Here is a 25885-nt window from a genome sequence, read left to right as displayed (position 1 = left end):
CTACATTTCCCATGACGCTCCAAGCCTTCCCGAACAGCTGGGAACGAAAATGGTATGTTCACGAGGACAGCATCCAATCAAAAGTGAATTCTTGCCAAAACGTCACGAGGTTGTAACCAGTGGCGTCGGTATCCTGGCTGGTATTTAAAGGAGTCTTGTTACGTTGTAATTATTTTAATACTATAGTACGCGTGTCATACACTTTCTCAAGAGAGTATGTGATTTTAATATGTACTTTAATGTAATACTCGATTTTAATTCCTTTAGAACGTTAGTTAGCTTGAAAATATTTTTTCCCGTTTACTGTCCTGTTTCTTGAATGCTGATCGGCGGTTGGCGGAGAGGGGGTATTTAAACAGGAACCCGAGAGGTAAGAGAATAAAATAACCAGATAAAACAAAACGAAACTTTAAATACACGTTATAGCCAGCAAAAAGGAGGGAAAAAACATATGCCGGTTTATACAGTTGGTATGTAAAAACGTCTCGTGCGTGTTCACAGCCTTTCAACGGTGTGATCAGAATGTGGCATCGCGTTTCCATAGTAACATGGAAGCGGCGCACGTTTTCAATAGCTAAAACTTGGAACACCGACAGAAAAAAAAGTTATCGTTTACTGCTTTGTTAGTACTTTAAAGCTGTATGTCTAATTTACTAAAAACGATATGTTACACAAGTAAAGCAGGAGCCGACAATGCGTACAGGACGTAGCATAGCATTGTAGGTAAAGTGATTACATGCCTGACAGCTACATTATGTTTGGGTGTCATTTATAGTATAATATGTATTTTTGCAGTGTTTAAACTTTGTTTGAGTCTGGAATGTGTTGTTCCGCATTTCTTCTGTTAACAGCAGTTTTAGTCTAGCTCTAGAGACCTATTTGTTTACATAAAGAGACAAAAGTCTTAATCAAATCATTGCCATTGTCACAAACATACACATTGTTAAAACAGTATGTATTCAGATCTAGTATTTGTGCATGTGCATGTGTTTAATAGGAGCACGTGTGTGTATCTGTCAAATACTGAAAAAACACTATTGAAATTAATTTTCTGCCTGCCAGTTTCTTGATTTTGACCCTCGTCTGTGGCAGTGAAGACTGAAAATGGCCTCTGGGACTGGTTTCCCATATCCTGTCCAGCACAACACCATGCCAGACTGGGATTCCATATTCTCCAGTGTGAAGGCTCAGATTCCATCCCTCGATTCCGACACCTCCACAGTAAGTAGGCAGGTGTGCGTCCATCAGGACTTTGGGTCTGGTAGACAAAATCCACTGGAAATGAAGTCACTGTAACATTTGTAAAATGCTTATGTTAGAACAGTTTTGTCCAACATGTTTTTCTTCTTTGTATTCTGTTGGTGTATCTGTGTCATTGCAAATGCTTTGGTGAAATAAGCTGTTGTTGCTCATTGTAATGTTTCCCCTCTCAGTCGGATTGTGAGGAAGATGAGGTATTGATATTTCGCCGCAGTCCAGCCTCTCTGATCCCTGGACAGCTGAATGACGCCACTGATATTTCACTGGGTGATCCTGAGTTGGAGGTAATATTCTGTGTAATTGTAGCCCCCTTTGATATATGTAACTGCAGGCTCAGCTCAGTCAACACAGAACACGCAACTTTCCTAAAAGCTGTATTTCCATAAATATCGATCACATGGGTTGACTTTGAAACCATACAAAGTACGTTATGTCAGTGATTACACTTTATTAAAACAAAGTATCATCCTGTCATGTGCGCCTCGGTACCTTTCCTTGTCCAACAGGAGCTGCTGCAGTCTGTGAGGACAACCAGAGAGGCCTGGCCTGAACAGGGGACAGCAGATCAGGCCATTCAGGATGACCCAGTACTCAGGACCTCAGATGGACTGGACTTGCAAGCCTCTGTTCTATCAGACCAGCTGGATGCAGACCCAACATCCAGCCCTCCTGGTTCCTCTGCAGAGGCTGCGGTGCAAACTCTGGATCCCCACACAGGCATGAACCATGCTGGTAACAGCACTGATGGAGCTAATCCAGCCTCCCCTAGCCTCACGTGGCTCTGTCGTGGTGCAGTGGGAGACGCAGACCTGAATCCAGACGACATCCGAAGATCCTCCTTTTTAGACCTGCCAGGACAGGAGGCAAGCCTTTCTCTAAGGGGAGACAGAGGAGACAGCCCTGTGCTGGTCAGTAGATACAGTCCCTCACAGCAGATAGAGGGAGCTTCTGGAACTGGACCTGCCGACTCTGAGGAATGTCTGGACTTCCGGGCAGAATCACAAGAGGTTTATCGGCACACTGAGGCAGCAGGAGGGAATGGGCTGCCTGTTTTATCTTTAGAGGTGAGGGTCATGTCTCCTAGATACTTACCTTGGTAGCTGTAATAATAAGTATATAGTCATATTTTAAAGGCATTTTACCAATTGAAATTATCTTCATGTGTTGGTTCAGTTACTAGATCAGTGGGACCTGGATGAAGTCTTGCAGAACCTGGAACAGAATGGGAACTCTGCCAGTTACACTGAGGAGATACCAGTCATGCCGGTGGAAACAGGTACTGGATAAACAAGAATCTTGTCACAAAAATGTCTGTACTTCATTGCTGATTCAGAGTAAAGAATTGCAAAAGTTACTGGACCAACTTTCCTAATACAGGTTGAGCTTATGTGGCAATGGTTTAACTGTCAGTGTGCCAGATGTCCTTAAAATAACCTGTGAGAGAATCTCTTGGGCAGAAGGTCTTGTTTGTCTGTTTGTCCTCAGGCAGTGCCGGAGGGCAGACCCAGGGGAGCCTACTGGAGAGGCTGGCTGCTCTGTGTGTGAGGCAGTCCGGGGGAAGAGTGGAACTAAGCCAGATCACTGCTACTGCTGAAGCATCTCCTGAGCCACATGCCTCATCGCCTCCTCAGCACCCCCCACCTCTGAGGTATTACATGTTCTCTTACCCCAACGAATATTCCAGTGTTTCCTCAGTCTTTCACTCTGGCAGCTTTGCATTCACACTATATTTATGCATTGAGTTATATATATATACAGTGGAGTACATCGTGTGGCAAGCCTGCCCTGGAGGGATCACGAAGGGAAATGCACATGCACACCCGATCCTCTCTTTTTGAGACTGCCTGAAAAGATGCAGAATCGGATGGTGATTTTGTGAAGTGCACTACTGTACAGTAAAAGGCTAGTAGCACAATCAGTCCGTTAGCCGACTATGCCAATAAGCTCTCTTGTTTGTTCTCTCTGTGGCAGAACTGGATCTTCTACAGTGCTTCCCCATGCTGAGCCCCACCTAGTCATGGAAGAGGAGAGGACAGAGGGACCTCCTACGGTGTATATCGACCTGAGGAACACTGAGCCATCCGGGATATTCACTGCTCCAGAGCCCCTGGAAGAGACCACCGACTCCCAAGAGCAAAGGTACCTGTTCATTAACTGAGCCTAACAGAATAAAAACTCTGCTTGATTGTTTACCATTTCTTACCTGATTTTTATCACACTATATACTGGTCACTTAAACTCGGGTCACTTGCCCTCCACGTGACAGTGATCAGTGCTCAGTCTGTCTCTGATTGTTCTTCGAGGTGCAGCGATTCTTTATCTGAGGAAGAGGAGGAGACCACAGACCAAGGGCTGAACTGTGAACAAGCTTTCAGACCTCGGTAGGATATCCTGCATCATTCATTTTATCCTGGATGGAATTCCATTCATGTTCTTTAATTCTTCATAGACTTGCTGTTGCCTATACTACATTGAGAGGATCTGATTTGAGTAAAGTCAGTAATTGATTAATTTAAAGGCTCCTGAGTGTAAATTTTATGTTGTGTAAAAAGCTACAAGCTTACTGCACTTATCATTAAGAGTATTCTTTATGTCCTTAAAGTGAATTTACAGGGAAAAGCCTTCTGCTCCAGAAGTTACGGAAAGCGAGCAAGAAGGAAAAGGATGCCCCAGCCCCCCGTGACAGGCAAAAGGAGGGAGCTATTGAGCAGAGGAGCTCGAGGGCAGGATGGACTCCAGAAAATAGGAGGAAGAGAACAAGCGGTAGGGCCGAAGCAACAAGGCCCAGCGAGGGACAGTCGAAGCACCCAGGTGGTAGTGAGAAACAGCTTGGACAGGTCGATCTCCTGCTTATTAATGGAGCCCCCCAGAACAGACCCAATTTAAAAGAGTCAGGGCAGGGGGAGCCACTCGGAGAAGAGGTTCCCACTGAGGAGAAAGAGAGCACTGAGAAAACCCCCACTGTGAACAGCAACAGGTACTGAGATCTTCACTGTTATAGTCTTCTTTCTTCTCAATTGTAATCCTTACTACTTGCACATTGAATGCCCAGCTGTGTGTAATTTTGCGTGACAGTATGTGCGCCTGCTCTATTTTACACTTCTTGAACTGAAGCGGTTCCTTCTTCAGGTCTGACTCGGCTGTATCCATGCGATTGTCTGATTGTGTCTCAGCAGTGTTGCAGATTCACTTGGCCTGGAGCGGAGAGAGAAGCAGAAGGAGCAAGCACGTCGACAACGCCTCCAAAGACACATGGACAACCTGAAACCGAGAAGATCAGTAACCGGCAGACAGCCTGCTGCACATAGCACTGCCGTACTGTACAGCACGGTGAGTTACCGCAGTGTTATTTTGGCCTACAGTACTACCTTTCTGAGAAATAAGCATCATTACAAAAATAGATATTGATTAGGAGGATTCCTTTTAAGAGCTGTCCATGTTCTATGGATGAATCTTCAGTCAAAACAATTGATAATGAGTGCAATATCTAAGCTGGACCACATATATGTGGTATTCCACATATATGTGGCAGCAGTGTGGAGTAGTGGTTAGGGCTCTGGACTCTTGACCGGAGGGTCATGGGTTCAATCCCCGGTGGGGACACTGCTGCTGTACCCTTGGGCAAGGTACTTTACCTAGATTGCTCCAGTAAAAAAAAAAAAAAAAAAACTGTATAAATGGGTAATTGTATGTAAAAATAATGTGATATCTTGTAAGTCGCCCTGGATAAGGGCGTCTGCTAAGAAATAAATTATTATTAATTATTATATGTTATAGTATGTTTTGTGACTACATGTTACTGCAGCTTCAAGGTTAATTTCCTTTATTGTTTCGGTTGCAGGAGGCCTCCTACTTCCCCTCTGTTAGCGTTCTTTCCCCGGAGAGTGAGAACAGAGAGACTCTTCTCCTGACCGTGTGTCTCTCCAGCCCCGGGCAGACATTAGCATGGGGACAGCACACAGGACACATCCTGGACATGGCACTAGCAGGGTCTAATGTCTACAACACGCTGGTCACCTGGTTTCTGTCTCTGGTATGTGCTGCTTTTCATATAAAAACAATGTTAATTCCATGTTTAATACTAAGATCTAGAATTCACCTTATGCTTATTCTTGTTGTTTTTGTCAATTCCAATGTTTAATACCTGGATCAAGGATTGACTGTATGCTAATTCTTGCTCTTTTTGAATAGAAATGGTCTTTGCCACTAGCCTCCCCTCAGTGTTCTGTGTGCTCTGTGTTTCAGGTGGGGCCTGTGCCACAGAGGGGGGAGGAGGAGTCTGTAGGTGCAGAGAGACAGCCCCCCTTCTGGGTGGCAGGGATCCAGCAGCTGTGGAGGGAGGAGGGCCTGGTGCTCTACGTGTGTGCAGCTTCACATGGAGAGAGCAGAGGGCAGGTTGAGCTTCCGACCAGGAAACCTAGAGTGAGTAGAATATCAATCAAGTCTGTTAATAGAAACCCCCAGACTGGAGATTTTGGATAGGTGTGGCAGTGAAGTCCTGGTATTCCATCTCTTTATTGGTAAGTGGTCTGCAGCAGCAATGGGGAAGATGGGTGTGCCCTGAACAAAGAGTAATTCAGAACCAAAGGAACCCCTTTGTGCCACCACTTGTGTCAGTGACTATACTTTAGGAAAGACACTTTAAAGTTTAGGTGTATGAACCCACCCCTCCCAATATAAGCAAAAATAGGGTCTCTGTTGGGTAATTCTAGAGAAATAATTGTAGTTCTGTCTTCGTGTCCAGCGGAGGGATGAGGAGAGGGGAAGCATGGTGTTCTACCAGCGGGTCTCCAAGTATCTGTCTCAGACCCCCCTGCGCAGTATGGCCCCCTGGGCAGAGGAGCTGAACTGGCGTCTCGACCAACAGGCCCACTCCCTCCACATCCTTCTACCCCCTGCCCGCCTCGACAGCATCGTCTCAGTGAACCCTGACAGAAAGGTACAGCCGCCAGCTACTTGCACACAGCTTATGATGCAGTGACACAGGGAATGGGCATCCTATGTGAAATGAGGCTTGCTATACAGTAGTTCATTCTCACCACCCTAAATACTTGAGTTGCATTGGGTTTAGGGCATAAAATGTTAGACATTTCACTTTTATATTATAGTTACCGTATATTGAAAGTAACAAGGACGCATTGCAAGACCGAAAACATATGATTGTGAATATTATTTCCAAATGCTTTTTTGTTTTATTTTTATTTTTTGGGGGGGGTGGGTCTCTCTGTGTGTTTCAGACAGTAGAGAAGGCTTTTGGTTCCCCTGTTGGATTCTACTGGCAGACAGTGGAGACTGAGGAGCATGACTGTGTGAGTGTAGAAGGGAATGGAGACAGCCAGCACTCTGAAACTGAGGTATGAAATGGAAATGATATAAAGAAGGAAGTACTTGGTGTTAACCGTTAGTTAAAGTAAGACTCTATAATTATACTTGTAGATAGCCGTCTGTGTATTGCTTGCAGGTCGCCATGGCTCTGGGGTACAAGACTCTGTTTGGGGAGCCCTTAGTAACTCACCACACACTGCAGATGATCCAGAGCTCCAGCCTGGATATCTGTGGGCTTCGACTCCTCTACCCACCTCACAGCCTGCTCTCAGCTAGTGCAGGTAATGGACCAGACGGCATTGTGCAAAAATATTTATGCATTTACTTCACTTCTGTGCTCTAGAGCCAGTCTCAGGAGCTGAGTATTGCCTACCTGCCTTTACCTAGTGCCAGTCACAGATCTCTTTGTTTCCCCTTCAGGAGTCCTGCCTCCGGGGTATGAGCAGCAGTGTGGCTCCCAGCCTGTGCTGGCCCTGGCTCTCAGAGGCCCTAGGGCCGGCTCTGTGTGGCGGGATATCACAGGACCCTCAGACTCCAAGCTAGCCACTTTGACGGACCCCAACTCCATCAATGCCATGTACGGTACTGGCCGGGACCGGCCCCTCCTCTACTCCCCCCGCCTAGACAGCCGTGTCCAATGGGAGCTCTGTGTTTGGTTTGGGGGACGGGTCCCCGAGGATGGAAATGTGTACGTTGGGGGACAGAACAGCAAGGCAGCCAGGTCTGTATCCACTCCACCACTGTCACAGACAGGGCAGCACTTCCGTCTAGCGCAGTGTATCAACACTGCCCCCCTGTACCTACACTGTATAAGAGGCAGTGTGTTCCAGTGGTTAAAGTCCAGGGCTTGTAACCGGAAGGTCACTGGTTCAAATCCCACCTCTGCCACTGACTGACTCACTGTGTGACCTTAAGCTCCTTGAGCTCCATCCTGCAGATGAGGTGTTAAATCAATGTCCTATTGTAAGTGACTCTGCATATAATGCACAGTAGTTCACAGCCTACCTCTCTCTGTAAAGTGCTTTGTGATGGTGGTCCACTATGAAAGGTGCTATATGAAATTATTATTATTATTATTATTATTATTATTAATGAGACATTTAGCCTAAATGTTTGATTCTGTTTTTATCACTCGTAGGTCTGTCAGTGCTCCTTCCAAAACACAGGAGAGTAGGTGTGGGGAAACGGGTCTCAATATCCTGGTCTCAGGTAGACCCCCTGCAACTCTCACTGCTACAGTTGCAGGTAACACTGCTGTCTTTTTTTTTTTTACACATAAAGAGGTATTATAGTGAATTCCTGCATGGTGGTTTTGTGCAATGCACCCTAGCCTCAGAGCTAACTTCATACTCCTGCTAACCCAATCTAATCTCCCTAGCGGACGTGTTCCTGGTGGTGTCCCCAATAGTCCCACCCTGTTGCTATGGAGACGTGTTGTCAGGGTGCACGAAGCAGGGTTTCAGCCTGCGGGGTCTTCGTCGGCTGCGGCTCTCTCCCAAACGAGCGCAAGGGCTCGGGGTGCCCAGCCAGCAGGTATATGCTCCTTTAGTTATTGACGTGTTGGAAAGCAAATTGATAAAAGTTGTTTCTCTTCCTCAGTTTTTCTTGTTTGTGTTTTGACAGGTTTCACTGTTTTGTACAGTGCCGCCTTTTACCGGACACTTCGAAGGGGATCCCCCAACAGAGTTGCCCTCACACTGCCTGATTGTACTGCTGAGGAGAGAGAACGCCTGGCACCACAGCCCCAGTCTGCTCACAGGTATAGCGTCTTAAAACCAGTCATAGACAGTCATTGGGATATTTAAATAAGTAACCAGAATACTGTTATGGTGTTAATGGTGCTGTAACCACATTTCTGTATTTCGTCCTGCAGGACTAATGAACACGTTTGCAGAACAGGGTCTCCTGAGATATGTATGTAGCAGACTGCCTCCTGATGCTGAAATAGAGACTCACTGCTGCTTCCACACAGCTCCCTTTACTGAGAGCCTCTTACACAGCCTGGGTATGTCAACACTCCTAACTATCTCTCTGTGATAAAGGCTTTAACTCTTACTCAGTCTGTACCCTCTCTATGCCTCACTGAAACAGACCTCCCCAACTCTCCCTCAACCTGTAGCTGTACTGTGCCTCTCTAACAAAGCCCAGAGTTTGCAGTGGATGCAAGGGGATCCCTGACAGTGTTGGCTGTTTGTCTTTGTAGGTGGCTCTCTCTGGTTAGTGCCCAACTGTGGGAGCATCTCCCTGGATATGCTTTCGCCTCGCAACTTTCCCTCAAACCCAGAGCTGGAGCAGGTGGTGATTCTTACACTGACAGGGGGGGACATTGACAGGCAAGGCAGCAGGTTTCTGCAGAGGATTCTGAGGGGGGAGTCACCGCAGCCAGGAAAGACATCAGGTATGTTTGACTAATATTAAATACCCGTGATCAAGAAAAGCTACTGTCTCTTTCTTTCTCTTCAGTGTATTGCAACACCGAGAGCCTTTCTTACCGAGTTCATGAATTTGTATCACCAAGGATAAAGACTGCATTAAGACTGCTGTTTTGAAAGGAGCCGTATAAAAATGATTGATAAAGTTTCGTCTCATTCTGATGCAGGGTACATGCTCCCTTTTCTTGCAGCTCCCACTGACGGAGGGTTCGAACTCCTAGGCCTCAAGTGGCTCCCCCGCCTCTCGCGTGCCCATGCCCGGGAGGTGACCCCCTTCGAGGTGGGCGACAAGCTGTGGCAGGACAGCGTGGCACGCCTGGCATCCGGCCCCGCTCTGGTGTGCGCACTCCGGAGAGTCGACGGCTTTGCTGTGCTCCACCGGCTACTGCAGGACTCCAGCAGCAACCTGGACAGAGTGGTGTCACCCACCCCCGAGCTGGCCTTCCGTCAGGCAGCCCTGTTCTTCACAGACAGGGAGCTGATCCCAGGTACTGCCAGGGGGAGTTACAGTAACATGTAAATCCAGGACTGGTAAACTTTTCCATACCTGCAGACTTTAATGACAATACAATAATAAAAGTTCATCAACAGTGTGGTTTGTGATATGTTGGTGTGTATTGAGTGAAAACTCTCTGTAATTGTGTTCTCTTCCTTTCAGATCCCAGTGCCCGTCCCTTACTGAACTTTCTCCCTCCTCCCAACAGACACTGCAGCTCCCAAGGTCAGTCCCCAGGCCTGTCTTTCTATTCCAGTTCTTATTGGTGGCACAGAATGGCAGTCACTCAATTAAGCATGTTTATTTCTCTTGGTCATTTCAGCAAAGAATCAATGCATCATCAAGACAGAATCTATCTTCAGCTACATGGTGGAGAGTTAGTATTTATTTTTATTAACCATTGTAGCATTTTTCTTTTTTTTAAACTGGGCTGTATTTCTATATATCTATACATGACAATGATACAGTGCAGGATTGAAAAGCATCTGATCAAAATAATAAATGTAATCCTTCCTGTTCCCTAGGCCCTGAACTTCTTTTTACTGTGGCAGTTGTCAAGCCTGGTGTCTGGATGCGCTCTCTTGCAAAGATACTTGGCAAGGTGCAGTTGTCTGGCTTCAGCGTGGTGGGGCTCAAGGTGCTGCTACTGGACCAGCACAGTGCTGCATCGCTTCTGTCCACCGCACTTTTGCAGGTAAGTTTTTGTGATCCAATTTTTTTTTTTTTTAAATGTGGGGAAATGCTTTTACAAACCAAACAAAAAAGGTCCAATGTACTATACTGAGACCTGTTTTATCAGATGTATCACTCTATTTTCTAAAACCTATTAGTATTGTTTTTTATTGTATACGTTCACAACATAGAAGTCAAAGTTGCAGTAAGACCATGTAAGAAAAATAAAATAAAAAGAGACTGCTGGTTGATGTTCTGGTTGCTGTGTCACTCTTGGCAGGACCCTGGGCTTGCGGACTCCCATGTGGAATATCTGACCTCGACCCCTTCCCTGGTACTGTGTCTGCAGCGGGAGAATGCAGTCAAGAAACTGCTGGACCTGCTGGGGCCGGATGACCCTCACCTGGCTCAGTCCCAGGACCAGTTCCTTTGGAGGGCCCAGTATGGCACTGACCTAATACACAATGGAATCTATGGTGGGTACTCTGCAGAGCCAGTTGCAGAAGCCCCCTTTATTTGTCTCTGTACAGCCTGGGTGACATTCTTCTATCCTTCCAGGATCTCTGTCCTATCGTAAGGCAGTGCTGGATGCAAAGCTGTTTTTCCCTGAGGGTCTGTGCTGCAGGGGTACCATGCTGATGGAGCAGGAACAGGTATGTATGTTCCACCTTCATTGTCTCTCTTGTGCAGTTAAATACTGGACAATGGATGTCTTAACATGTAGGCAAAATTAAGTGTGATCACAGTTTCAAAAGTGAAAAACAAAAGCTGTACCAAGTAAAGATTCCAAGCTAGGATTATCTCCCATTCTTTCCTTACAACAGATCCTCTGTGCCGCCTCAGATCCCGTTGTCTGCCCCCAGCGCATGCAGAGCTGTAGAATTGTAACCAAGCCTCATGGACGTCTCATCCCCTCACTCTGCGCAAACACTGAGCTCAATGGAGGTAAGAGAGAGCTCCCTGCTACAGTACTCAGCCAGACAGATTATATTGTAAAGGTCTGGACTACTTTCAACATTGACTTTAGAGACGCTGGGGACTCATTTTTTGAGAGACAACCATAACCAACCTTTTTCTTTCCCAGGTTTCCCCCGATTTTCATTGATCTTTGTATGTAGGGGGGGTAGCTGTTTATGGACATTGGTTTAATGGGTTTGCTGGTCTGTAAATCTGCATCTCCTTCAGTTCAAAGCGCACTCTGCCAGACGACCTGCCTGCTCATTCCCTCCCAGCTGTTGTACACCCACCGCCGGCTCTACATTGACCTTCTGGAGCAGCTGCTCTGGAATGCCTGCCACCTGGTGGCTGGGAGGCTCAGTTCTCTGGACAGGTTGCAGAGTCAGCATGTTGCAGAAACCCTGAGATCCACCCAGGACATCTGCACAGTGGTGAGTAGCTACAATCTGCAGCATGTTTGTAAATCCAGTTGTTACAGCACTGTAAAGCTCAACGGACCTGTGATAAAATATTGTTTTGGCAGATCAGCCAAAATCCTTAGATGAGTTTAAATAAAATATCCAGATTGATTTTTGTTTGTACAATGCACAATTATGACATTGCAAACACAGCACATCTGCGTACTTATCGGTGTAGACTGTTTATAACTACATCCACCCCTATCAGGGGTTTCAGAGTAAATGGAACTGTCTGTTTCTGTGATCTCCCTAGAGTACCATGCTGTCTGATGGCCCCTGTCTGATCCTGGCTCTGCAGGGGGACAACGCGGTCACTTGCTTTGATGCCATACTCGACAGGTAAGGGAAAGGAGTTGAGCTGAGGACTGACAGGCAGTGTGGCCTTAGGGTCAGAGTTGAACGACTGGGGGCCTTCATGGATAGATGGGGGGGGGGGGGGGGGGGGGAAGGGAGGACTGGGAATCAGAAAAAAAGGTTGTTGGGAGGGGTTATGAAACAAAACCACTAGTGTGCGGCTTAGAGGCAAGGATTTGAATATGGTATGGAGACTAAACTACCTCTCAAACCCCTGGACATCACCATCTAAGGGTTACTGCAAACAATATTGTTCAGGAACAAAAGAAGACAAATGGATGCACCTGACCATGTTCCTTTTTATTTCAGTATTTGCTGGAAGAGGCCAGAGCTGGAGAAACTCAGAAAGGGGATTCTCTATCCCAACAATGAAACACAGGCAAGTTAACATTGACTAAGAACAGACACTCCTAAAGACCTGGTCACATTAGCAGCACATGGCCATCCGCAAAAGCTGTTTGTATGAGCAGGTTTTTAGAGAGCCCTGTTTGTGAAACTCAAGTGGTAAATTCCCCCATCAACTAAACAGAACTGTGATCTTTTAAGCTTTGAGTTGCAAGGTGCATTGAAAACAAATATCACAAAACAAATTTGAAAACTTGACACCTGTAGTTTAACACATTTAATTGGCCAGTTCAGTGACATCTCTCTGCTCCTTACAGGCTGACAAGCTGCTGTGCTGCCTCTTTGAGTCCCTCTCCCCCAACAGCCAACACAAGATTGTACTTCAGGACCCCTTGTGCCTCACTGCTCACAAGTTAAAGCCTCTGTGAGAAAGGGGCCTATGTGGTGCCAAGGGAAAAAAAAATCTGCAATTGAAATATTTATTTTTAAAATGTTTTTTTGTTTTTTTTGTTTTTGTATTTATATTTAAAAACATGGGAATCTTTATCAATGTATTAAAACAAATAAATATATTTCACTGCTGAGGTCCGCTCAGTATAAAGTAAAAGATGCCTGTCCAATTACGAGACTAGGCGAGGGATTGCAATGTATTCTGAAACCTACATGCATTTGTGTTTATCCTGGTGTAATTTATTGACTTGTCTAGGGTAGATCACTTACTATAATGATGTATAATGCACTGGAGTCAAATATGTATAAAAATACCTTACTTCATGTTTTATTTTAAAGTTTTAAAAAAGAAACCAAAACCATTTCAAATTACTTTAAGATCTTTTAGTTTAATATGAAAAAAGGCACTACATCAACTCAATTGTAGGCATATTCCACCGCGCCCTGTTGCTCTCTGTCCTTTAATATCCATTAAAGAAAATTGGGGCAGTGTTATTATTTCTTAAAGATAGAGCTCCACACTGAGAAGCAGTGAGATGGGAGTACGTCCAGTTTATCAGTAAACATAACAACACCCATGTGCTTATTGGTTTACTCTGTGACACAAACAGGTAGCACTAGAAACGTTTAAAAATGGTAAACTCAGGACTATGCAGACTTGCTGGTCAATGCTTGTCCTCGGTGTCACCCACTTCAGAGACAGCAGTTCGGCGCTTCAGAAGAAGTTGAATCGGAACTCCTCCTGCGCTGGTGTAAAGGTAAACCTCTCTGTGCTGGAGCTCTGAGCCCCCTCTCCTGAAGTCTCAGAGCAGCCTGGCTCCTCTGGCCCCTCCCGTGCCTTCAGGTTTCCTCTCTTGTGTAAGACTTGGCTCTTGGGGAGCTTTGTGACAGCTGATACTCGGGCAGACTTTGAAGCTGCAAACACATTAACAAGTCAAGTTAAAAAAGCATACAAAGTAATTAAGGTTGTCAAAAATGCAAGACTGTCTACGAACAGAGGGAGATCCAGCCCCTACCTTTACACCTCACAACATATGCAACATAAAAGCCCTGATGGCATTTTCTCCAGAACCAAATTTGCACTGAATGAACCACCAATACATTATACAATTCTTGCGACTGTCATTCTTGCATAAAATAAATTGCATACACAAGTCCTCCTGATCTCTCTCTTGCAGCATGTAGAAGCATGCATGCCCCTCCACTCACCTGTCTGCATTAGTTTAACCTGATTGAGCCTCTCCGCCTCCATCTTCTTCCTGTAGTCCCCCAGCATTGTCCTCATCACCTGCCGCTTCTTCGCCAGCGGGGCCTTGCTGCTGCGTAGCGTCCTTACTGCGCGCACAGCCTCCTCCACTGCAACACCAAGGACGTTAAGAGCACCACCCACTCAGGGCTGGGATAAAACAAGCACGAACATGCCACGCTTCTCTGACCATTTCACTTATTCCTCCTACAAACTATTTCTAAAACTCGCACAGCTGACTCACCCTGCTTCGGAGTCGATTTCTGTGTTTTCAGTCCCAGCTCCAGCTGCTCGATGCACCAGTCCAGCTCACGGCTCAGCTGCTGCTCAGAAGACTGCGCCACACGGGAAACAGACAAGAGACCAATTAATTGAGAAGCCCCTTTATTGAAACAGAAGATGGAAAAATACAAAGAACTGTATGTGGGTTAGAGGACTGCAAGTAAATCTATTGAAGAAGAAGCTAAATCATTTAAAAAGATGTGTACTTGGGCTCCCGAGTGGCGCATCCAGTAAAAGCACTCGCTAGAGTGCAGGATGCGCTGTATAGCCTGGACGTAGCGAGTTCGAGTCCAGGCTATTCCACAGCCGACCGTGGACGGGAGCTTCCTGGGGGCGGCGCTCAATTGGCCGAGCGTCGCCCGGGGGGAGGGAGGGTTAGGTTGGCCAGGGTGTCCTCGGCTCACCGCGCACCAGCGACCCCTGTAGTCTGGCCGGGCGCCTCCGGGCTTGCCTGTAAGCTGCCCAGAGCTGCGTTGTCCTCCGACGCTGCAGCTCTGAGGCGGCTGCACGGTGAGTTCGCAGTGTGTAAAGAAGCGGGCGGCAGATGGCACACGCTTCGGAGGACAGCGTGTGTTCATCTTCGCCCCTCCCAAGTCAGCGCAGGGGTGGTAGCAGTGAGCTGAGCCTAAAAAATAATTGGGCATTTCAAACTGGGGAGAAAATAATAAAAACTAATTGGCAACGACTAAATTTAAAAAAAAAAAAAAAAAGATGTATACTTTAATTTACTAAGAACCAGAGAAGGATAAATAAAGCTAATCATGTCTAACGATTACAAAAAAAAAAAAAACATTCTCAAGTGCCATTTCAAATCACTTTCAATTAGAAAGAAGGCGCTGGACCTGTAACTTGAACAGAGTTTAGCACAGTGACGATACTTACCAAAGCTGGCTGCTCTGCGCGGCTCGCCTCTTTACCCTGCGATTCCACTCTTTGTTTCTTGTTGACATCGGTTTCGTCTGCCTCTTGTTTCTTATTAGATGCCTTCTTCTTTTTCTTCTTCTTCGAAGGCTTCGTTTCCCCTCCTTGGCTTTCGACTTGGGGATTCACAGAACTCCCTTTGCCGGGGTCTGGGAGGGTGCCCTGTGGGGCTGTCTCCTGTCCCTCTGCCTCCTCCGACGGGATTTGGAAATTGAACGCAAAGTCTGCACTCTGTGGTTCCTGGGGGTTGAAGCTCAAGGTCCCTGGGCTTACAGGGGCAGGGTGCGTTTCTGCTGACTCCTCAGGTGCTCCTGACCCGGGCTCTGAGCCGTCCTCGCCGGTGCTCCCTGGAAAGAAGTTGAAGGCAAAACTATTGTCGCTGGGTGTGAAGTCCCAGCCCTCCTTCGCCCTCTGCTCTCTTCTCGTCGAGAAAGACCCTGAAACAGCCTCTCCCAGCAGGGCTAGGGGGGCCAAATTAAGACGTAAACATCCAGCTTCTGTTTCTATCCAAGGTACAACTCGCATGTATTTTTTGTTTAAGGTGGTTACTTTTTTTTTTACTAAAACCAGTTAATCAATGACTGCTGTATACTACTACATAACCTTACTGTATAAACATAGACTCCCAAACTATCCCCAGCGGTTCCCAGGCTCCTCCTACCTTCCCTCCTCTGTTGCTTGTGCTCCTCTGCCATTTTTTGACGGTAATCCCCAAAAACCTTCTGCATCAGCTGCCTCTTCCTGACGAAGGTGGCCCTCCGGGACTGCAGCAAGTTCAGTACGCGCTGCGTCTCCTCTGCTCAGAGGGAAGGGAGATATCACTGACTTTACAGGGCTCTGCACCTCCTGCATGCGCGCACACACGCATGCGCACACACACAAGCTTGCAGTAGAATTATATATTTTTTTAATACTGAGGAGCCAGACTGCAAATGCATTGTGTGTGTGTGTTTTTTAAACACCTTTCTGCATCACCATTGTATAAGTTTCTGTAAATGTACCGTACCTGCGTGGGGGCGAGGGTTGAGTGTCAGCGATCCGTTCTCCAGTTGCTGGATACACCAGTCAAGCTCATCCTGGAACGTGCCCTGAGGAGCCTGTCACAAGAAACACAACACCCTTCAGAGCTGCGTGCAAACAGAGGAAGATCCTATCTTTACACCTCACACTACTGTGTAGAGAAAGCATACACTAACACCGTCATCGGCACTGCAGCCAAGCACTCTAACCACTGAGCTACTCAAAACACACTGGCTTCCATTCGGCATTGACCAAGGCGATATATTAGTAGCTTATTTTCAACATTGCACTTCTGTGCTCTAGCACGCTACTGGAGTCATTATCATTATAACGCTGGCATGGCTGTTAAAACATTATATTAATAAAAGTATTTCAGAAATACTGTCAGTCAATGGTGTTGATTTTTGTTTGTTTACCTCTTCCATCACAGTATAACCTGGTACAGAAAATACAGCAATGTCACATTCCTGAAAAAAAAAAAAAAAAAAAATTTAAAGATCGTTTTAAAAGCATTGCGTCTAATTGATCCCTGTTGCATGAAATGATGAAGGAGGCAGTACTGTACAAGACAGCTACATTATTGTATATTTCAGTGCTGGGGCTAACGAAAATGCTTTAAAAATCCAATATTTGAATACTGTTTCATTTCTAATTAGCTGTTTTTAGTTTGTGACAATTTAATTTGTCCAGTTGGCCTAACACACACACAGATTACGAGTTACACTGTCCTGTTCATGTAAGTAACTGCAAGTTCAATTTACTGTACAAACCAATGCAACAAAGTGATTGAAATGCTCTCTGACAATTATATTTGGAAGTTCGCACATTGTAGTTCTGAACAGAAACCTTACCTCTTAGTCGTTTCACTCACAAATTGATCTATCGCTCGCTTCATTAAATCAACTAACGCGCATTTTTTTACGAAACTCCCCTGCCTCAGACCGGTCCGCCCAATTTTTTGGGTCCCCCCTACAACAAAAATCACAGTGATCACTTTACTTTGGTTCCAGAATAAAACCGTGCAGCAAGCGTTGATCTACACGGTTTGATAAAAATAATTATTATTGTTGATATTGTTAAGATTAATACAAAAATACAGTACAAATAACAGTTTTTGTTAATGTTAACTTCACCTCAGAAGTAACGAAACAGGTTGTGCAGCCATGTGACTGATTATTTATGCTCATTTTTAGATAGTTATAAAAACTTACTTTCTGTAAATAATTTTGAACTTTGGTAAAACGAGCTTGAGTGACCTCCCCTTTTCTAGAGAAAAAAAAATTAAACATGGTGCAGTTTTATAAATGCATATTGAAAGTTTTTTCAGGGAACAGCATCCCTAGGCCGCGGTTTGTACTGTAAAGTAAAATGCATTTTTGACGATGTCCAGTTGTCTGTCTGAAAGTGATTTGTGTAGCGTGCGCCAAAGCAGAACTGTGAAATAGACCAGTGAACTAGACAGCGGTTTTCGATTAATCAAATGAAAAGTGTTGCAACATGACTCATGTCTGAAGCTACATGGGTTTAAGAGACAGACAATCAAAAATAATTACTTACAGCCTATGATGTAGCTCTTGTTATTGAAACCACTGTCTCATATGTGCCTAAATGCCAATACCTTTTGATTTTTTATTCTACTTTTATTTATTCAAGGACCCAATTTTCTACATTACCACCTGGCAGCTAAAACTGTTCAGAAAGGTTACTGATGCGTTGAGGGCTGTTCTACTGTCACTGTGGTTTGTGACACATGCAAGTGAAATGAGTCCTTATGCTCTCCGACGCCTCTCAACGTAGACCTCTCAAGCAAAGAGTGGAGAGGGCTAGGTGGTGCAGCCAGGGATTGTCCATTCCACAGCACTGTATTGGTTATTGTGATCCAGGCAGCAGCACATATTGTTAACTGCTGTGCGTGGATCTATAGGCATCAAACTGGTGTGGGTGCCAAAGCCAAGATTACTATGTAGGCCTCCTATGAATTATGCATTTAAAAGGTTTGCAAAACTGAACTTTACTGATCTGTGCCAGTTTAAAAAGAAGCCACCAGATGACAACACGTTCTGTGTACGGTACAGTGCAGTACAGCAGAACCTACCTGTACAGGTAGGACCAGCCTGCCTCTGCTTTGTTACACAGACCGTGTATCTGAAACTAAAAAGCAATTTCACAGCTGAAAAGTTCATTGAATTGGGCCATAGGGTCTATTTAATTGCAACTCCCAAATGCAGGTCATAATAACCTGCAATGTAAAGAACTGTCCACCCCCAGTAACCCAGGATTCAAAGTGTGGCTTGCCCTCTACACCCGTGGTCCTATACTACATCTTTAACTGTGTGGGGAATCGGATTTGAACAGGGGGGAAATGAAGCATTATTACCTGGATCGGCACTAGGGGGCAGTGCAGGACTCTTTTTCATATTGCTACCTCTATTATCCATATTGTGCCCCTACATGGTATACAAATGAATTCAGGTACCAGTTGGCGTTAAGCAGGCGTGTGGCTGACTCAGTTGCTAGCGCACTGGACACTGATTTGTAGGGTAGTCTGTTCACCTCCCACATGAGGCACAAGTGTTAATCCCTAATTTTTCTTAAAGTATTGTTGAATTTACTTTCGAGACCTGTAAGGTTTGGCTTTGAATCCAGTTCAAGTCACAAACGAAACCACGTTGAGAGCTTAGTCGCAGCTTATCCCAGCCTCATCACAAAATGTAATAAATGTTTTCATGCAGCAGCTGAGCCAGCTGGCTGGTTAGCTGGTGGGGCAGGGGACTGATTCCTGGCTTCAAACCCTGTGTAGGGGCTTGTTTTCCTTTCACTTTCAATGACTTTGCCCTTTTTAATAGACTCAGTTTTACAAAACAGGACAAGGTGTCACAGCTGTTTTAATCATAAAAATAATAATACAATTAAATCCTGAGAGAGAGAGGCAGAGGGAGAGACTCAAAACTGGTCTACACCTGCATTTCCGCGTCTGTGTGTTGCAGTGGGGATTGTGTGTGTGTGCGTACTGTTTCACCACATGCACAGGAACCCTACTGTGCAGGTTCCATCCACTCCAAGCATGCAGGGGATAAGGAAACATGCTGCAGTGTAGCAGGGTTCTGGTCTCGTACGCTGGACGTAGTTTATTACAACTGAAACCAACCTTGTTTTAAAAGGTAGGGTGATTTAAAGCATGACCATCCCGGTTTCATTTAGTTTACAGGGTGGTGCCTCGATGATTCAGTGCAGCGTCTCAAATGCTTGTGTTTTTATGTGACGTGTGGGACAGAAGTAAATTGGAGCAGAGTGGAGTCCAAGCCTAATAATGGTGAGACCAAAAACAGATTTGAACTCGTGTCTCAACAGCTGTATAAAGGGCTTTAGACCTCCCTCCCCGTGCTTCGTATGCAGTCCCTGTGGCTCCCATTATTTTAATACACAGGGTATTTTGCACAGATGGGCAAACACATTCTGTGCTTACAGTTTTTTTTTAGGGGGGAGGGGGGTTTACACATCAGGACCACCCTCTCTAACGTGCCCCAGATGTCTGTGGTAAGGGAATCATGTCAGACATGAAGTAGCTGACAGCTCTCGGCTTGCCTGCCTGCCTGCCTCCCTCCCTTCATTCAGCTAGTCAGTCAAGAAGACAGAAGCATTCATGATTAATGGAAAGACTGATCCCTTCGAGTTCAACCAGTTCAACAGATAAAAACAATTTAAAAATACCTATGGTATTTAAATTCAGCCCTGACACCCGGTAAAACAAATAAAACCGCACCTAAGTGATTAAGAAAATTCTGGTGTGGTTGTGAATGAATAGGCATTGAAGCATTACAGACTGACATAAAATACTACACCTGCCTAAGGGGTGTCAGTGGGTTAAAGCTGAAACATTGCATAGCACTGCTTCTGTGACCCAGTCCAGCCACACTGTTCTCATTGAATAGCACTGTGTCTGTTACCCAGTCCAGCCACACTGTGCTCATTGAATAGCACTGCTTCTGTGACCCAGTCCAGCCACACTGCTCATTGAATAGCACTGCTTCTGTGACCCAGTCCAGCCACACTGTGCTCATTGAATAGCACTGCTTCTGTGACCCAGTCCAGCCACACTGCTCATTGAATAGCACTGCTTCTGTGACCCAGTCCAGCCACACTGTGCTCATTGAATAGCACTGCTTCTGTGACCCAGTCCAGCCACACTGTGCTCATTGAATAGCACTGCTTCTGTGACCCAGTCCAGCCACACTGTGCTCATTGAATAGCACTGCTTCTGTGACCCAGTCCAGCCACACTGTGCTCATTGAATAGCACTGCTTCTGTGACCCAGTCCAGCCACACTGTGCTCATTGAATAGCACTGCTTCTGTGACCCAGTCCAGCCACACTGTTCTCATTGAATAGCACTGCTTCTGTGACCCAGTCCAGCCACACTGTGCTCATTGAATAGCACTGCTGCTGTGACCCAGTCCAGCCACACTGTGCTCATTGAATAGCACTGCTTCTGTGACCCAGTCCAGCCACACTGTGCTCATTGAATAGCACTGCTTCTGTGACCCAGTCCAGCCACACTGTGCTCATTGAATAGCAATGCTGCTGTGACCCAGTCCAGCCACACTGTGCTCATTGAATAGCACTGCTTCTGTGACCCAGTCCAGCCACACTGTGCTCATTGAATAGCACTGCTTCTGTGACCCAGTCCAGCCACACTGTGCTCATTGAATAGCACTGCTTCTGTGACCCAGTCCAGCCACACTGTTCTCTAGGATTTTGCTTTTCTGCATCCTCTCCATTCCAATGCTTGCCTTTCTTCGCTCTCCCCGGTGAGATTAGAGGCCAGGCTGCTGGAAGTTGTGTTCAGAGCACTCAGGTGCTCCGCTGTCATATTCATGGAAACAGGTTTTCTGTCGGATGGTTGACTGACAATCATTAATGTATCTGGTTTTACAGCTTCCTTCTCAAAGACATCCTGCGCGGACGCCCTTATTGAGACAGAACTTCCCTTCACCAGGTCAGTTTAGACGTTTCTGTTTCGGTCTGCTGACAAAACAAAAGGCTTGGTCCCAGCATTCCCTCAAAACATTACTACATCCTGTATTGATGTATATCTGTGTGTTTATATTTAGTTGGAAGATTTAGAAAGCCTTGCCAAAATATATGTGACATCAACTTTAATGGGATTGTGGGAAGACAGAAGAATATAACAACCGTACAAAAAACGCAAAACAAAACTCTGCTGACATTAATAAAATACATTCTCTGCATTTATTAAAACAAAACAGTTCAAATGCTGCAAAAGAACCATCAGCCAGTATCATTACAAAAAAAAAGTTTTATATACCATGGATTCCAATTGCTGATGTACAACATGCAATGAGAGAGAGAGAGAGAGAGAGAGAGAGAGAGAGAGAGAGAGAGAGAGAGAGAGAGAGGAGAGAGAGAGAGAGAGAGAGAGAGAGGAGAGAGAGGAGATCAGGGACATAAATCTGCTGTTGGCAGGTGGAGAGTTTCACTTTACTGTTTCATTCCTTAAGGAATGAACAGACAGACCTGTCCAGAACACCAGAATTCCAGGATATTACACAACTGTATGCTAAAAAACAGCAGCACATCTGGAGAATGACGAGAGAAGTGGGAATACCCGGGATTCCTATTGGGTGACGGAAAGGGCGGAATACTGACAAGCCTAGGATACTCTAATATACAGCACCTTGGCAGGAGTCCCAGGCTAGTGACTTCACTCAACACCTATTCTGATACAGGACATTCAACAGATACAAAATAAAAGGCAAGGCTATTTAAATGAACATTGATATTACAAGCCTCTTGATTAGTTTAAGATGGTATACAGGGAGTCTGCTGTTTCCCCTGATTGGTTCATCTGTTTGCAGGAATTATTGCAAAAGCACATCACTGCTTTGGGCACGTGCTTCATTTCAGCTTTGCTTCTAATCTACGCTTTCCAGGGTGATAACTTCTTTGCAAAGATCCCTGCAAACCTGCTGGACAGATGAACCAATCCAGACCTCTCAAGCTGCGGTCTCCACCTCCATGCCCAGTCTCTCTCTCCCACGCCAGGCTGTTCGGAAGCAGGCAGGTTTAGGAGAGAAGCTGGATGACCTCTCTGGCTCGTCCTGCCTTCACCGCAGCGGCGCTGTCTTCCGAATCCTCGCAGCCTCTGATGACGGACTCTGCCTTCTTCACCGTGGTCTCGCGAGCGCCGCCCTTCAGCCCATCCAGATACTCCAGCATCACTGCGAAGAACTCATCAGGAAGCTGCGAGCGGGTTAGAAAGAAGCGGTCCGTGAGACAGGGAGAACTTCGAGATACGCGGGGAGAAGGCTCAATGGGATAAGGTTTTGTATATATTTCACTAAAGGAAAATCCAACAGGTCCCTTGGTCTAGGTAGCTGTAACATGAAAAATAAATAAATAAATAAAAAAAGAGAGGAGGTGGGGGGTATTGGTTTTGCTCCAAATTCCCTCCCTACCCCTGGCTAATTCTCAAATAAGTATTCAGTCCCTCTTGCCTGTATAAGTGGGAGCTGGATATCCGTGTAAATGATCTCAGGGGATCTATCCAGCAACACATCTTAACACATTCACAGCATACCCATCCCTGTAGCAGAGCAAGGTCAAAGCTTGGCTTTTATACAGGATCTACACTAGTGATCAGCAGTTGAAACAGTATGCAGCCTGCAAGCTAAAAAATGAAAATCACTCAATACAGTAATTCCACTAAAAAGATGGTTTTGTTTAGCAGGCAGGCAAGCGGCTAAAGACTGGAAAATGGGATGTTTGCCACCTACCCAACGTGTTAGCTCAGTGCCAAACTGTAGTACTTTTTTCAGCATGCTTCTATTACCAGGAGGGTTGAAGTGAAACATCATAGCTGGATTAGGATGTTGGATTCTGTTTGTTTATTTATTTATTTATTTTTTTAAATCAGTGGTCTGCGTGCAACGCAGTCATCTCAGATCTCCAGGTTTTCCTCTAATTATCCGTCTCCGGGAAGGCTCGCTGTTTTATCCACTCAAATGACGGTTTGTGTTTCATACCTTGTCGCTGTCAAACATGTGCTGCAGAAGCCAGGTCTGTCTCGTCTTTTGAAATCTCCAGTCTTTGCGGTTTTTGGACCAACTGCAAAACAAACAAGGTGCACGAAAGTCAATAATAACTGTTTTACTTTCTACAGTGCTACAGTTGTACTCTTAACAAGGCTAAAAGAAAAACAGCAGTAAAATCAGACCGATGATAAGGTAGCACAGAGAGTTTACCGCTTAGGGTTACACACAAAGTAACGGATGTATAGCGCAGGGCCACCCAAATAACTCTCTCTCTCTCTCACACAATTACAGTTCCTCATGCAGGCAATGTTATTTAGGGTTTTTTTTTTTTTTTTTTAACAAAGTAACCAATTTCTCCCGGATTGTTTGGCTGTGCAAAGTTTTTACAGACTGACCGAGGGTGCAAAGAAACCTTCGCTTCATCTTCAAAGCAGCTTCCTGACTTGATTAAACATTAGTCCTATTTGTTTTTAAAAAAAAAAAAAAAATTCAGTAAGGGTTTTGCAATATCAGTTGTTTCATTCTGAGACAGTCTGAAAGTGGCTGACACTGCATGCCCACCTTACCCAGGGGGCTCCTTGTCTAGAGAAGCCGAGGCGTATCTGTCTACGACCCCAAGGTTCAAAGGGCAAAGCTTTAATCTGCGTTGCTTTGCAATAAAAAAAAAAAATCGCAAAGCAAACATGAACAAAATCTAACCAGTTTGGGACGACAAACGATAGAATTATTGAAACACAAACAAATACTTCATACACAATCATCAGTCATCTGCAGTACCGCTAAGACACAAGGTTAACGGTCGACACTATCACATGCACCACACATGATTCCCAGAAACGCTTGCAACGATGAATTAAAAACCCTGCAGGTCTCAATCCATCCAGCGAGGCACATATGTGTGACTAAGACAAGTAATAACTGAGGAGCGCCCTGGCGAGGACAGCTGACCACATCACATAGAAGACAATGTGATCTTCACAGGAGCCGAATGGCCTGCGCAGTTACACTGTACATCTTTCTTTAACAACCCTCTTAAGAGACTAGCTCAAAGAGTCTTTTGTGAAATATTCCAAACAAACAAACATTGTAAAAGTATTGAGTGAGTTCTAAATGTTCCAATGGCAGTTGCATGTCCTTCCTTACAGTTCCCATATTAGACATGTAACATAAACAGGGTGACCGATGACCAATTACAAACCTGTACATCTAAATGTAGATGCACACTTACCTTAATTAGGTGGAGTCTGAAATCTACGGAGGTACTTGAAGATAGTCCTAAATTATTTTCATGTTACACAAACATACTGAAGCAGTTATATTATAAAACCGCTCAGTCGTTGCTTTGTCCTTCGTTACTTTCTTTGTCTCGAATTCAGTGCTTGCAGAGCCCGTGCAAAAGGTCCCTCTTTGATCAAGGAAAGCAGCTGTTACAATGTTATGTTAGCTCTTCTGAAACTCATCCACACTTTTTGACTTTTTTTTTTTTTTTAATCCTTCGAGATGGACTTCAACTGAAAACATATGATGAATGAGGCTCGATGAACGAGCCTCATTCATGCCTGTCTGCCAGACGCTGTACGAAGTAGGAAGGCAGGCCTGGACGTACTTCCTGTAGCCACAAGTGAAAACCACATTACTGCGCCGCTGTGGCGGTACCGGAGGATGACCATGTGATTAAGCGAAGGTTAGCCATCACCCTGCTTTTATTTTACTCTCTCCATCCATACTTTGCAGTGGAAATACAAATTCACAAGGCAATAAAATAACTTCTCTAGAAAACAGAATAGCTGACTCCAAAAGGAAGATAATTTACAACAACTTGTTTGGACAGCCGCTTACACTTGAAACAAATAAAAGAGAACACCTCCTTCGACTTGGACATCTGACTGCTGCCACGGGCAGCAATCCAGCAGGCATGGACAGCTGCGTTGGACATGAATGCTTCATTAGTTCTACTTCATTTGTCACTTTGACTCTGCTAGTCCACTTTAGGTCCTTCATGACTTAACTGATCTTGAGCAGGGTCAATTAAATAAATTAAGGGACAAGTTGCAATGGGATGGTCTGGAAGTGCCAAGGTTGCTTGTCTCTTCTATTCCAGTTCATTAGTGTGACTGACATTGCTCCTGCTGATTTATGTCCCCTGGTAACGTCACACTGTTCGAGTCATAAGGAGCAGACACTAGAGTCTCCGCCCGCCCCCCCGCCCTCCCTCTCTTACCAGGTCAGATAGTCCTGGGCCATCTCCGACCCGGACGGCTTCACAGGCTCCGTCTCCTGAGCGCTGACCCCAGCTTCCTTCATCTGCTGCTTCTCCTCCTTCTTACGCTCCTTCTTGATCTTTCGTTCCAGAATCCTCCTCTCCTCCAGCGTTAAGCCCTCTTCATCCTCCTCCTCTCCCTGTACCTCACGAAGAACCTCTTCTGGCTCCTAGAAAACAACACACACACACACACGCACACACACACACACACACACACATTTATAGTTAGTTCTGCCGGGCTTTAATGAGGCACTTTCAGTGTAGAAATCCAAAAGTCCCCCCCCAATCCCCCCCAATCCCCCCCAGTCACAATATGGAATAAATGGCTTTGATATATAGGCGCCAGTGAGCTG

General features: G+C 45.4%; 3 protein-coding genes across 7 annotated transcripts in view; 1 reads left to right on the top strand and 2 right to left on the bottom strand.

The window, feature by feature from the left end:
• The first annotated feature begins 130 nt into the window (after positions 1–130).
• Positions 131–12975, top strand: LOC117417795 (dynein axonemal assembly factor 8). 4 transcript variants are annotated; one of them, XM_034925706.2, is made up of 32 exons: positions 131–370; positions 1063–1221; positions 1434–1544; positions 1767–2324; positions 2434–2536; positions 2746–2908; positions 3232–3399; positions 3570–3641; positions 3863–4237; positions 4434–4590; positions 5102–5293; positions 5506–5682; positions 6005–6199; positions 6498–6614; positions 6722–6866; positions 7006–7306; positions 7724–7830; positions 7964–8118; positions 8209–8344; positions 8459–8590; positions 8789–8983; positions 9185–9505; positions 9676–9738; positions 9836–9889; positions 10038–10207; positions 10466–10661; positions 10744–10838; positions 11010–11130; positions 11371–11573; positions 11854–11939; positions 12264–12333; positions 12617–12975. In XM_034925706.2, the coding sequence occupies exons 2-32, from the start codon at positions 1105–1107 to the stop codon at positions 12725–12727; spliced, it is 5166 nt and encodes a 1721-aa protein (XP_034781597.2). In that variant the 5' UTR covers positions 131–370; positions 1063–1104; the 3' UTR covers positions 12728–12975. The 4 variants fall into 4 exon arrangements, with proteins under 4 accessions (XP_034781597.2, XP_058891382.1, XP_058891383.1 ...); XM_059035399.1 differs by having other exon boundaries at positions 3564–3641; XM_059035400.1 differs by having other exon boundaries at positions 132–370; positions 3564–3641; positions 4437–4590.
• A 143-nt stretch (positions 12976–13118) lies between these two features.
• On the bottom strand, positions 13119–17207 carry c13h8orf33 (chromosome 13 C8orf33 homolog). Of its 2 annotated transcripts, none has more exons than XM_034030117.3 (8): positions 17070–17207; positions 16635–16685; positions 16205–16295; positions 15860–15994; positions 15160–15659; positions 14240–14330; positions 13959–14105; positions 13119–13664 (listed from the first exon to the last, which is right to left on the bottom strand). In XM_034030117.3, the coding sequence occupies exons 2-8, from the start codon at positions 16641–16643 to the stop codon at positions 13465–13467; spliced, it is 1173 nt and encodes a 390-aa protein (XP_033886008.1). In that variant the 5' UTR covers positions 16644–16685; positions 17070–17207; the 3' UTR covers positions 13119–13464. The 2 variants fall into 2 exon arrangements, with proteins under 2 accessions (XP_033886008.1, XP_033886009.1); XM_034030118.3 differs by having other exon boundaries at positions 15160–15545.
• A 4232-nt stretch (positions 17208–21439) lies between these two features.
• The window catches only part of LOC117418158 (uncharacterized protein C7orf50 homolog), a 55745-nt gene continuing 51299 nt past the window's right edge, over positions 21440–25885 (bottom strand). The window contains exons 3-5 of the mRNA XM_034030797.3: positions 25491–25699; positions 23261–23342; positions 21440–22478 (exon numbers count right to left, since the gene is read on the bottom strand). Of these exons, the coding sequence (XP_033886688.2) occupies positions 22302–22478; positions 23261–23342; positions 25491–25699 (468 nt within the window). The 3' untranslated portion in view covers positions 21440–22301. The remainder of the gene's footprint in view (positions 22479–23260; positions 23343–25490; positions 25700–25885) is intronic.

Source organism: Acipenser ruthenus, chromosome 13, assembly GCF_902713425.1.
Source record: "Acipenser ruthenus chromosome 13, fAciRut3.2 maternal haplotype, whole genome shotgun sequence".
Classification (NCBI taxonomy): Eukaryota; Metazoa; Chordata; class Actinopteri; order Acipenseriformes; family Acipenseridae; genus Acipenser; species Acipenser ruthenus.
This window is presented reverse-complemented; position numbering and strand designations above follow the sequence as displayed.

Coding starts and splice junctions, on each gene's coding strand:
- LOC117417795 (XM_059035399.1), top strand. CDS start 1,105: ATGGCCTCTGGGACTGGTTTCCCATATCCTGTCCAGCACAACACCATG. Junction 7,831..7,963: donor TCTCACTGCTACAGTTGCAG/GTAACACTGCTG, acceptor TAATCTCCCTAG/CGGACGTGTTCCTGGTGGTG. Junction 10,662..10,743: donor AATACACAATGGAATCTATG/GTGGGTACTCTG, acceptor CTATCCTTCCAG/GATCTCTGTCCTATCGTAAG.
- c13h8orf33 (XM_034030117.3), bottom strand. Junction 15,995..16,204: donor CAACCCTCGCCCCCACGCAG/GTACGGTACATT, acceptor CCCTCTGAGCAG/AGGAGACGCAGCGCGTACTG. Junction 14,331..15,159: donor GCGCAGAGCAGCCAGCTTTG/GTAAGTATCGTC, acceptor CGTGTGGCGCAG/TCTTCTGAGCAGCAGCTGAG.